Source organism: Vigna unguiculata, chromosome 3, assembly GCF_037176805.1.
Source record: "Vigna unguiculata cultivar grain cowpea cultivar isolate G323 ecotype 2 chromosome 3, ASM3717680v1, whole genome shotgun sequence".
NCBI lineage: Eukaryota > Viridiplantae > Streptophyta > Magnoliopsida > Fabales > Fabaceae > Vigna > Vigna unguiculata.
The window spans coordinates 43,941,348-43,953,981 of record NC_140794.1 but is presented as its reverse complement, the minus strand read 5'-3'; the positions used below and the strand labels follow the sequence as shown (position 1 = coordinate 43,953,981).

The 12,634-nt window shown below is 25.7% G+C and overlaps 1 protein-coding gene across 1 annotated transcript; it reads right to left on the bottom strand.

Annotated features, from left to right (window-relative positions):
- Positions 1-11,953: 11,953 nt before the first annotated feature.
- On the bottom strand, positions 11,954-12,630 carry LCR69 (low-molecular-weight cysteine-rich 69). Its single transcript, XM_028061068.2, has 2 exons — positions 12,502-12,630; positions 11,954-12,341 (listed from the first exon to the last, which is right to left on the bottom strand). The coding sequence occupies exons 1-2, from the start codon at positions 12,563-12,565 to the stop codon at positions 12,169-12,171; spliced, it is 237 nt and encodes a 78-aa protein (XP_027916869.1). The 5' UTR covers positions 12,566-12,630; the 3' UTR covers positions 11,954-12,168.
- Positions 12,631-12,634: the final 4 nt, after the last annotated feature.

Here is a 12,634-nt window from a genome sequence, read left to right as displayed (position 1 = left end):
CCTTCACTTCACCCCGTTGTCACCACCACCATTCTGGAAAATTCAATCTGTATGTATGGGTAATTGGGAAAATTTATTTCAAGAGGTATTTTATGCATTTTGAAAATTTTATTTTGGAAATTTCATTAAAGCATTTTAATTTCAAAATACATTTTGATGCTCTTGAAAATTTCATTTCAAAAATTATATTTCAAAAAAAAATCGAAAATTTTGTTCTGAAAAATTCATTTCTGAAATTTTATTTCAGAAATTCTAGAAAAAATTTCTTCTGAAAAGTTTTTGAAATATGTGTTTGTAGGAATCGCTTTTACAACGGATATAATGATCGTTTGAAAATTTGAGGGAGTGTGCGAAAATATTGATGGAATATTGATGGGGTGCAGGAAGTAAAACCTGACAGATCACTGTTCTTAATGAGATAGAACAAAAGAATGGCCCACTTTGAGGCAATATATAATAGACTAACATTTCTGCTCTCCAAATCTATTATTACATTGATTTTGATGGTAACATAATTATAAGGATGAGATTTCCAATAGAAGAGAAATATAGGTTGATTATTAGCATTGAAAAAAAATATAAAACAATTTGGAAACTCAAATTAGGTCGAAATTAAATAAATAACTATTAGTTTTATTTATTTATTTTTGAATGGTTGAGTATAAGGGTGAAAAAAAACCCTTTACATGATTACCAATCTTTTAGGGTGTGTTCTTTTGAGGGGATAGATATGGGGAAGAGTGTGAAGATGAATTTGTGTAAATTTGGGTGGATGAATTTTTGTGTTTTTTTTTAGTGGATTTAGAGAGTAAAGTGAACGGATTTGAAGATAAGTTTTATGAGAGTTAGTGAGAGATTTGATTAATGTGATAGATAAAATTAATTGTTAAAATAATATAAATATTAAATTACCATAATACCCTTGATGAAAAAAGAGAATAATTTTATAATTTGATGATATAAAAATAATTATAATTAATTAATACAAATTAAAAAGATATTAAAATTGTATAAAATTTTTAAATAAAAAAACTATGAATGAAAAAAAAGTTTATCCGATTTAATTTTAAAAAAATTATACAATTAAATTTTAAAAAAATTATATAAATAAAGTTAGAAAAAAGTAAAAAAAAAATTAAAAAGTTTAAAATAATAATAATAATAATCATTATAAATAGGTTAAAATACTTTTTGGTTCCAATTTTTGTCAAGCTTTTTCAAATAAGTCCTAATTTTGATTTTGTGTTCAAATAGGTCCCAATTTCCGTCAATTTTGTTCAATTGGGTCCTTTTTTGCTAACACCGTTTAAATCATTGACGACCATGAACAGTGATTGCCACGTGTCACTTCGTGGTTTTTTTGAATTTTTTTTTATTTTTATTTTTATTTTTTTAAATTTTTTTAATTTTTTTTAAATGTACACATGTCAACCCAGGAGTGGGTCACATGTCACTTCGTGGTTTTTTTTACTTTTTTAAAATTTTTTAAATTTTTTTTAATTTTTTTTAATTTTTTTTAAATGTCCACGTGTCAACCCAGTAGCGTGTCACTTGTCAAAGTCAATGTTCTAAATTCAATTTGGTCCCCATATTTGCTATTTTTGTTCAATTAGGTCCCAATTTTTGTTAACATTAACCAATTTGGTCCCTCTACAAATTAAAACCAAATTTAATTTTTATATTAAAATTCACATTTTTTATTAAATATTTTTATACAATATATTTAAATTCACATCATTATAACTTTGATATAAAAATTAAATTTGGTCACATCTTCGATAGGGACCAAATTGGTTAATGTTAATAAAAATTGGGACTTAATTGAACAACAATAACAAATATAGGGACCAAATTGAATATAGAATATTGACTTTGACATGTGGCATACTACTGGGTTGACACGTGGACATTTAAAAAAAATTCAAAAAAATTCAAAAAAAAATAAAATAAAAAATTCAAAAAAAACCATGAAGTGACATGTGGCACACTCCTAGGTTGACACGTGTACATTTAAAAAAAATTAAAAAAATTTAAATTTTTTAAAAAAAATTAAAAAATAAAAAATAAAAAAATTCAAAAAAACCACGAAGTGGCACACGGCAGTCACTGTTCATGGTCGTTAATGATTTAAACGGTGTTAGCAAAAAAGGACCCAATTGAACAAAATTGACGAAAATTGGAACCTATTTGAACACAAAACCAAAATTAGGACTTATTTGAAAAAAATTGACGAAAATTAGGACCAAAAAGGTATTTTAACCTTATAAATAAATAAATATATATATATATATATATATATATAAATTAATAATAATAATAATAATTACATATATTATTAATTTTTAACAATAGGATAATTATTATTAATTACTATATACCTTTACTAATTAATAATAATAATTTTATATATATATTACTAATTATTATATATTAATATATTAATTATTATATTTTTAATAATATTTTAATTATTAATGATTATTATATACATTTTTAATATTTATTATTAATTAAATATATATTAAAATATATATATACAAAATATATATATAAATATTAATTATTTATTAATATAATTTATTATATATATAAAAAAAATTATATTAATAAATCATATATAATATATAATTTATATATATTTATCCTTATACTTGTATATTTAACAATTAATATAACACTTATTAATAATATATAAGTAAATGTTTATTTAATAATATTTTAATTATTAATAATTATTATATTTATATATTTATAAAATAGGTTGTGGATAAGTTATTCTATTATTATGAGTTATTAATTTTGTTTTTTTTTTCAATTATGAATTAGTATGTCAGTTTTAGTTGTTATAGATCTAAGGATATAAAGGTAAAATGTATAATAATTTGTGTAAATTATCGCAATATTGAGAGTATGGAATTTTTGTATCATCTCGCAAATTTGTCTTGGCATTTATATTTAAATCATTTTATTGGAACACGAAATTAAGTGAATATCCGTCCTTCCAAATCCAAATCAGCTGATTTGATAAATCTTTACAGACGAACACGTCACTAAGAAAAATCACTTGATTTTCATACACGACTAAATTAACTGGGGGTAGATACAATGTTCAAAACCTTATATAATATTTCATAAGCTTAAGAAAAATCAAATTTGTTCTAGTGTATTTTTGAGGAGGTTGAATTTAAAGTCGTAAACATACAATATCCCAAATAAAAAAGGAATATGTAACTTTTCAAAATGAGTCATATAAATCAAACTTGAACGAGGCACACATGGATGTGTAAAAAAGAAAAAAATATTTTCCAATAAAAGTGTTTATTTTTGTTTAAAATTATTTTCCTATCCTTTTAACAGTTTCTATTCATCTACCAAACACAGTAGCAATAGGAGAAAAAAATAATAATTTGAGTAAATTATTTAGCACTAAATATTGATATAGGATATACAATACAATACAATTATATTTGTTAGTATATGTAGAAATCTGTAATATAGTTTGTTAGTTGAGAAAAAAGAAGCGGAGCTTGTCATAAAGTGCATCATCTTATAGGTTAATCCTCACATTCCCTCTCCGTTTTTCTCCCTTCTTGTTTGTGATTTAGGGATTAAAAATTTTGAATATAGTAATAGTAATTGGGAAACATGAAGTCTATTATGAACTTTCTAAATGCATCTTCTCACCGAAGTGGTTATTATCAACGCATCAAAAACAGTTATAATTCTTAAACTTCCTGAACATACAAAATTCAATTTCATAATACTTTACATAATTCTAACACATTCAAAAAAAAAAAAAACTAGATGTAAGTAATTATGTTCTTTTCACCTAAAGTAGTTTGTTTCGTGGGAAAAGTAGGGGTGGACAAAATGATGTACAGTGAATAAACGGTTGAAAACGGCAATGAATGAACAGTTTATAGTTTAGACAAACTAAACTTAATTATTTTTTATTCTACCTGCACTAAACTAATTTAGAACAGTAATCAAATTGATTTTGTTAATCTGTTTTTTAACAAATTTGAACCAAAACAACAATAATTGATATGGTTTCTGATTTTTTTCTTCAACTTGATGGTATGATTAAGTTTTTTTAACGTTTACAATAGTACAATTTTTATTTCAGTATTCAAACCTATTTTATTTAACTTATAAAAAATATTATATTTTTGTTTTCACTTGTATATCTAACATTTGTTAGGACCGAACGTTTACCCGTTGACCAAAAGTTATAGTCATTAGTCAAGGTGTAACTTTTTTTACTTAAAAGTGTAACAGTTCAAGTGTCACGATTCGATTGTAACATGGCCCACTTGGCATTTGTCACAGGACAATTGATGTCACCTGCAACAATCTCCCAATCATCAATTGTCCTACTAGGAATCTCATACTCACCTAGCCTCTGCTACGGGACAATTGTGCAACCTGCAACAATTTCCCTTAGGAATCCTAACCTTGGCTCTGATACTAATTGTTAGGACTGAGTGCTTACCACTAAAATAAAAATTATAGCCATTAGTCAGGGCGTAACTCTTTTTACTTAAAAGTGTAGCAGCTCAAACGTTACGATTTGTTTATGACCCGACTCACTTGATCTCTATCACACGGAACAATTGATGTCACCTGCAACAACATTTCCTAGTTTCTAGTTATTCATGCAACTACAATTCTTATATATTTTATGTTCAAGAATTATTATTGAGATACATACAATAATAACTACAGTAAATAATTATTAAATGACATAAATAATCACTGAAAAAACAAAATACTTATGCTTGAATTTATATCAAGCTAAAAGTTTGTATAATAAAATAGATAATAAGTATAGATACAAATTTAAAATATAATAAACTTCTCTTTTAATTTATAGAAGTCTTATATTATTTATTAATTAAGAGTTTACTTTTATCATATTTTTATAAGCTTGAAATATGTTTAATTAATCGGATAGTACCTACCTTGGTAGAAGTGTGTAAATATGGTACAGGCTTTTAAAAAAATGTTAATTGCATCCAACTTTTGAAAAAGTGTCACGTGTCAGTATGTGTTGGGTCAGGTCTCTAGTGTGACACGTGACATTGTCAGTGTCATTATCCAATTATCCAATGTCATTGTGTTGATTTCAGTTTAGTTCCTATATATGTCTTCTTGATTCAATTTAGTTTATCCTTATGCGTATCTGATTAAATTTTGTCCTAATTTTTTTAATAATCAAAATATTTTTGTTATCCATTTTTGATAAAATTAAAACTAATTAAGTATAAATATTTTTAGGAAATTAAGTACTGATATTTATATTGTTTCTCTCTAATTTTAGACCAAATTTATTATTTGTATAAATGTTATACTAATATTTTTTATTAAAAATAACTTTTTAACATATTACTTTATTAATTACCTTTTATTAAGTACTAATGTTTTGTTAATTATTACTTTTTCTTTTTCAAAATAGAAGAATATTGTCTCTCACTAATTTTAAACCAAAATTTTTATTTGTATGAATGTCATACTAATATTTCTTTTTATTAAAAAATGACTTTAAAAAATGACTTTAATTACTAAATTTTAATATAAATATCAATACTTAATTTTTGTAAAAATATTTATACTTAATTAGTTTTAATTTAATAAAAAATGAATTTTAATTATTAAAAAAAAGGGGTCAAAATTGAATCAGAAATACATAAGTAGGGACTAAATTGAATCATTGAGACATATATGAGAACTAATTTGAAATCAAGACAATGACATTTGATAGTGACACTGACTAGGGACTTGACACGTGACATTTTTTTTTCAAAAAAAAAAAACAATTAAAAAAAATTAAAAATCAAAAAAAACCACACACTGACATGTGACACGCCCTTAACGATGTTAGTCATCTTCGTTTGAAAGTGACTAAATTAAAGACTTCCTTAAAAGTTGGGATGCAATTGACACTTTTTTAAAAACGGATACCAGATTGATACATCTCTACTCAAATAAATATCATTCGAGTAATTAAACATTTAATTTATAAGTTGAGGTTTGTTTTTATTTATATCTATAAATTGGTCCTATTTATATTATAGGTAAAATATCAAAAAATATCTCATACGACAATTTAATCCGATATATTCAATCACTTACGTTAAAATAGACTTTAGTATCATATGTTAAGAAATTAATTTTGAATTTAATTCATTCTTAAGGACCAAGGGACAAGAAACTCTCAAACAAGGAAAATATATAAAATGTAGTAATTTTAAATCAATGAACATAGAGCACATGAGACTCTCAAACAAGTAAAAAGCATAAAATCAAGGAAGTTCAATTTTAACTAAACTACAATTTTAGAAGTTCAATATTTTAAATCTAAATTATAAAATGGTTCACTTCAGTTTTTATGATGAATTAATTATTGGACAATGATACTTTAACCCATTTTTTTAACCCACTTTTAATCCACTACTTCAATTATCATTAGATTATTTTCCTTAATTATTTGATAGTTCACTTCAATTTGATTAATTTTACACATACCAAGGAGAAGTGATTTCGTACTCACAAATAACGACAAAGCATTTAAGGAGCGGATAGTACCACAACCTTCTCAAACTTTTTGAATGTTTTTTTAAAATTATATGTATTTTAATTTTTTTACAATTATATGTATGTTTTTTTAAATATGTAGTAATATATTGAAAATTAATAAAAATTAAATAAGGAATTTTTTATTTTTTATAAAGTATAATATTAATGTTAATAAATAATAAAACATAAAATCAAATATAATAAAGAAAAAATATTATTAAAATCTTTTTTTTCTCTCTCGTTATTTTTTTTGTGTTTATTATATATTGTACTTATCTTTCCTGGGTGCTTACATTGTTAATGAAAAAATGTTAGACACAAACTTATTATTTTTGTTTTCATTTTTCATATTTTCTCTTTCATTATTAAAGAAAAAAGAAGTAGCTCTCTATTATCTCATATGATAATGAAATGTTTATTTAATATTTAGCACTATTTTTTATCTCATAACACTTTTGTATATTCATTTTTTATGAATATAGAATAATAAGTAATGTATTATGTGATTTTTGTGAGACCCCGTTTTTTCCTTTTTCCCTATACTCTCTCTTTCTCTTTGCTACCATTCTCACAGAACAACACACTCCACTCCCACTCTACATTTTCTCCCCTTTCTGTTTTCATTGCCTTCTCTCTAACCAGAGAACTTGAGTTGTCATTCTGATCCACCCTCCAATTCTGTTGCAGCAAGCAAACCTGAGACCAGGACAGAAACCTTTCCCTCATTTGAGTCTCCTTCTCATCCATGTAAGTCAATTTTCGTTTCCTCAATTATCTTCAATTTTGAAATTTTGGAGCTCCATTCTTACCAAATCGAATTAGGATCCTATTCTCACGTTGTGAACCTTTATTTTAGTTCCTTAGGTTGTGCAATTGGGGTGCCCCATTGTTGAAAGTGTTCTTGCTAGTTGGTGATTTCTAGAGGTAAGGGAAGCTAACAGATTCTCTTCAATTTTGTATAGAAATCATTCTTATGACTTTGGATTACATGATTGAGTGTTGTATGAGTGCTTGAACGGTGCAATTAAGCGTATGAGTGGATTGTGCAAAATTTCTGGGTTGTTGCATGTGAAAACAGATTGGGAACCTGGTATTTTCGTCCAAGCGAGCAGCTTTCGCTTGAGTGAAAACACCAGGAACTCACCCCTATCACTACGCGAGGTCTCGCCTAGGCAAGCTGGTTTTACCTGAGCGAGAGACACTCTCGTCTAAGCGAAATAGCTTAGCCTGAGCGAGAGTTCGCTCATATTTTTGAGTTGCCCACTGTTTGGAGCCTCGCTCAAGCAAGACTGACCCGCCTAAGTGAGATGGTCTCTCGCCTGGGCTAGATCTTTTAGCTGGAGCGAGAACCACTGCAGTTGAGTGTTTGATTCTCTGTTTTAATGGATGAAATTATGTGTTTGAATGTGAAAATGTGTAACTAGACTATTATTTGCTTGGATTGTTGTTGTTGATATTATGAATGGTGAAATTTGGTGAATATGCATTATGAGGAGATGTGGTTGAATTAGAATTTCAAGATAAATTCAATTGAGTATGTTAGTGTGTGTAAGGACATAAGGACTTCAGATTGGTTGGTATCCTAAAACTCCAATAATCATTCACGCTCAGATAGAGCATAATGGATTATGTCGTGAGGAGTAGCAGGAGGTCCTAGTCTTTGGACTTGATCAGTCTTAGACGCGAAGGGGACTTACCCTGGGAGTGGTAGGGTGATAACCCCTTGCGCCCAAACTCTGCAGAGTTTGGGGACTGTCACAGGTGCATGCCAACAAGACATCCAATGTCGCTTACATAATCCGGATATTGAGTCTAGAGTCATGTATTTGTACTATGTTGTGATAGTTTAAGTAATTCTGATGAATTGTGAACATAATTGATTGATATTCATAATTTGAATTGCATGATTCCTCTTATTTAAGTTAGCTTACACTTCTCGCCTATGTTGTTCTCTCATTTGCAATGATCACCTTATAATTGGTGTGAGCAAAGAAAGAATCAGGTGAAGACGCTCCCCTCTTGGACAAGAGTTGATCTTTGGCTTGGGAATCCAACAATAGTTTTTGGGTTATGCTCTATTGAGTTTTGGATGTATAAGTTAACTTATCCCTAGTATAGGTTGTATATGTTATTAGTAACCTATATGGTTATTTTGGATGACTGTATTAACACTTTGTACTGGCTTATTTTGACTATTTGCTTTGTTTGATCATGATATAATGTTTTGTTTAGTAGCTTAAAAACTATTAAATGGGATGTTACAATTTTTCATAGCTAATTTTTAATTGTGACTTAAATATCATAGTTTTTTTAGTAATTATGTCTTTCAATTTTTTATTAGATTATGATAAATTATTTTTTAATTTTATTAAAAAGAAATAGGTATATTGATGTAAAACAAAAGAATAAATTCACTTTTTAGAAGTGATGTAAGAGAAACTATAAAATGAAAACAGGACAATATGGTCTCTTATCACATAATAATGAAATGAAAATGTGTAAAGACTTTTGAATAAATCTATGTACACTAAAAAATGGAAGATGACTATTTTTACAAATAATATGGTTATTCACATTAAAAAGAAAATAAATAAAAAATTTAGTTATGATTTAGTGATGAGTTAACAAATATAAAAAAACAATGGACAATTTTTTAGATATATATAATTTCTTTTATAGTTATAATTATACTAAATCATATATTTATTTTTTTTAAATTAATAACAATAATTAAATATATAAAGTTTTTGAATATATTATTTTAACTTTTAAAAGATTTTAGTCAAAATCCAACACTGCTCACAAAATTTAAAAATAAGTTGATAAAACCTCCAAAGCTTCAACTTATACAATTAACATCTCCCACCAATTATTCATATTACTAACGAATTTAAGTTTCTAAGTTAATTTAATAGAGTATACAACTTTTCTAAAACCGTAAAAAACAAATAAAACCAATAAAAATAATAATAATAACTATAGATAAATATTCTAATTAGTGTATATTTATTTACTCACAATTTTTTTTCACAATAGATTATAATTGTTAAAAAAAATAATGAATTAAAATCTTTAAAAAATATAAATATTTGTAAGTTTAAATAGATAAAACTCAAAATAATAATTTATTTACAATTTTTTTAAAATATTTCATTTCTTATTTACTTTAAAACTATGTCTCTTGACCTAAATAATTTTGGTTTTATACAGACGCTAAATGCAATGATGACTCTTTGTTACGCGTGTCATTAGAAGAGAATGAATTGGGTTAAAGTACTGCTTGAGGAAAATATATATATAAGATTTATGAGTGGTGGGGAAATCCGTGTAGTGAATGTGTTTCTGACAGTTTTATGTTTTTTTTATTGTTCATGAATTCTAATTTTCGTTGTTTTCTTTTTATGTTTTTCGTGTATGCATCAATAATGTTTGTATTGTCCATGTTCATTTCAAATTCATTTGAATTATCACAACTATTATATTCAGAAAAAAATCACAAATAGCATGAATAACTTTTTTTCTTTTTGGGAAAGGTGGTGTAATGATAAAATTTCTTGTGTGGCTTGTGGCTAAAACTCAATAAATGAAAAATGCCAAATCTATCCCTTTCATCCTATGAGAATTGGTAGACATGAAATCGATGTAATGATGAAACAATGGACAAAGGAATAACAGAAGTAGACGGTTTTGGTGGATAGCGTGTCAAAACATCTATGTCAAGAATCTCTGTACGTTTATTCTTCTTGTTTTTTTCTTCCAATTATTTGTTTTTCTTTCTACTAAATAATTATTATATAAATTTTATGTTCTTTTAAATATTTTATAATATATTATGATAGGATGTAAAATTCTTATATTTCATGGGAAATAAAACAAATTTATAGTGTAAAAGTGAACGAAATTTCATTTTAACATTTTTTTTATAAGATTAAGTTGAATTTAAATTTTAAGATAATATTATAATTATTTAAATTTTATTTTAGTAAAATTTATTGTTTGTTAATTTTATCATATCACTCATTATTAAATCATAGTATAAATTGATTTTTGTATAATTAAATTAAACTTAAAATTCACATGAATAACTATTATATTATAAAAAACTATAAAAAGATTAATTATTTAAATGAAGATGATAAATCTATCATTATATATTTTTTAAGATTTAGAAATCTTTATATCCTCAAGTTGTATCAATAAAAAAAAATATTTAATATTTAATATTTAATAAATATATTATTTCTTTTCACATTTTGAAGAATTAAATTTTTAATCTTTCAATTTAAAAACGAAATTAGAATTTATTTATGCCTAAATATTTATATATTTTAATTTTCAAAACAAATATAATTTTTTTAATTTAGTTACGTTAAATTTTGTGACGTCTCAAACATATTTTTTAATTTATATTAATATAAAAATGTGTGAAATAATATAAATAATTTAAATATTAATAAGAAATATGTTTAGTATATAAAAAATAATTAAACTTAAATAATTATATTCATTAATTTTTAATTAAATTTTAAAATTTATTAAAAATACAAATATCTCAATTTCATATATAAAACTAAAAAACAAATAAATTATATAGATTAACTTCATGTATATTCTATTTTGAAATACCAATATCTCGTGGAGTTACTAATTAATAGACAGTTAAATTTTGAAATTCCATAAATTATCAACCCCAATTTTCAATAACATTATCGAATTTTCGGAATCATAAAAAGAAAACAATTTCTAATAATGAAAAATTGATAGACATCATGAACTGTCGGTAAGTGTGGGATGTCAAAGCTACAACTTTCTTTTTCTTTTCTAAAGCTGAGTATATCTCCTGTTTTTGATGTGAGATAGGACAAAAAGTTTGAGCACTTCACTTTTCTTGCCTTATCTTATTTTTTTATTTTATATTTTATCCATGTTAAAATATAATTATTCAAGGATAATAACAATAAATAATCTATTCATAATAATAAGTTCTTATTTATTTTAACCAATATATATATATATATATATATATATATATAATCTATAATTTCTTTAGTTTGTAAATTTAAAACTTTTAATTATTGTTTTAATACTAACTAAATATTATGAAAGACAGAATTTAATCATATAGTAAAGTTTTAATAATGTAATTTACTTTTTCTATTATACCAAAACAAAAATATATAAATATTTATTATATTGAACCCAGTATCATAAACATTAATCACGTTAATCGTACAACTACAGCAAGAGCATCTTTTACTCACTTATAAATTAATGTTAAAAACGTTCTAAAGAGTTGTGATAATTAGATGTTAATTAACGTTTTTCTCCTTAATCAATCTTTAATCTTTTTTATCTCAATAAAAAGAAAAAAAAGGGAGAACAGAAACAAAATTTATCATTACATCACAAACACATTACATTACTCACTCGTCTAATGAAAAAGATCTGCAGAAGAAGATACAGAGAAAGATCAATGGTACATAACCTTTATTCTCAAACACAAGGCACTTAACTCAACAACACTGGTAGAGAGATGATAGAACAATCATCTTCTATGGAGATAAATTTGTTTCAGAGCACAGTCTTAAAGTTTTAGCAATGTTTGGTGCAGAAGCATCTGCGACGGAAGCCACGGCAATGTCCTCCGCTGAAACGTTCAGTTCGGCAAACAGAAGCACAGTTGGTGTCACTCACACATGGTCCCTTGAAACGGTGGCTCTGAGACTCACAGGTCCTTGCCTCTGCCACCATTGTTGGCCCCATCTCTGCTCAACTCATTCAAAAACACAACGTAATTAACACGATCTAGTTCATATATATACATACATACAAACTTGAATAATCTTATTGACAATCAAAAAGAGAAAAAGAAAATGTTAAAAGAAAACCCTAAAATGATGGTATTGAGCGTGGAGAAAGGCTTACCAGTGGCCACCAGTAGCAGAAGAAACACAAAGATGGTTGAGACCAAAGGCACAGAGCGAGCCATGTATGAGAGAGTAAGAGAGTTTCGAGATGAACTGAACAAGCTGAGGATGATAGAGCGAAGTGCAAGTGG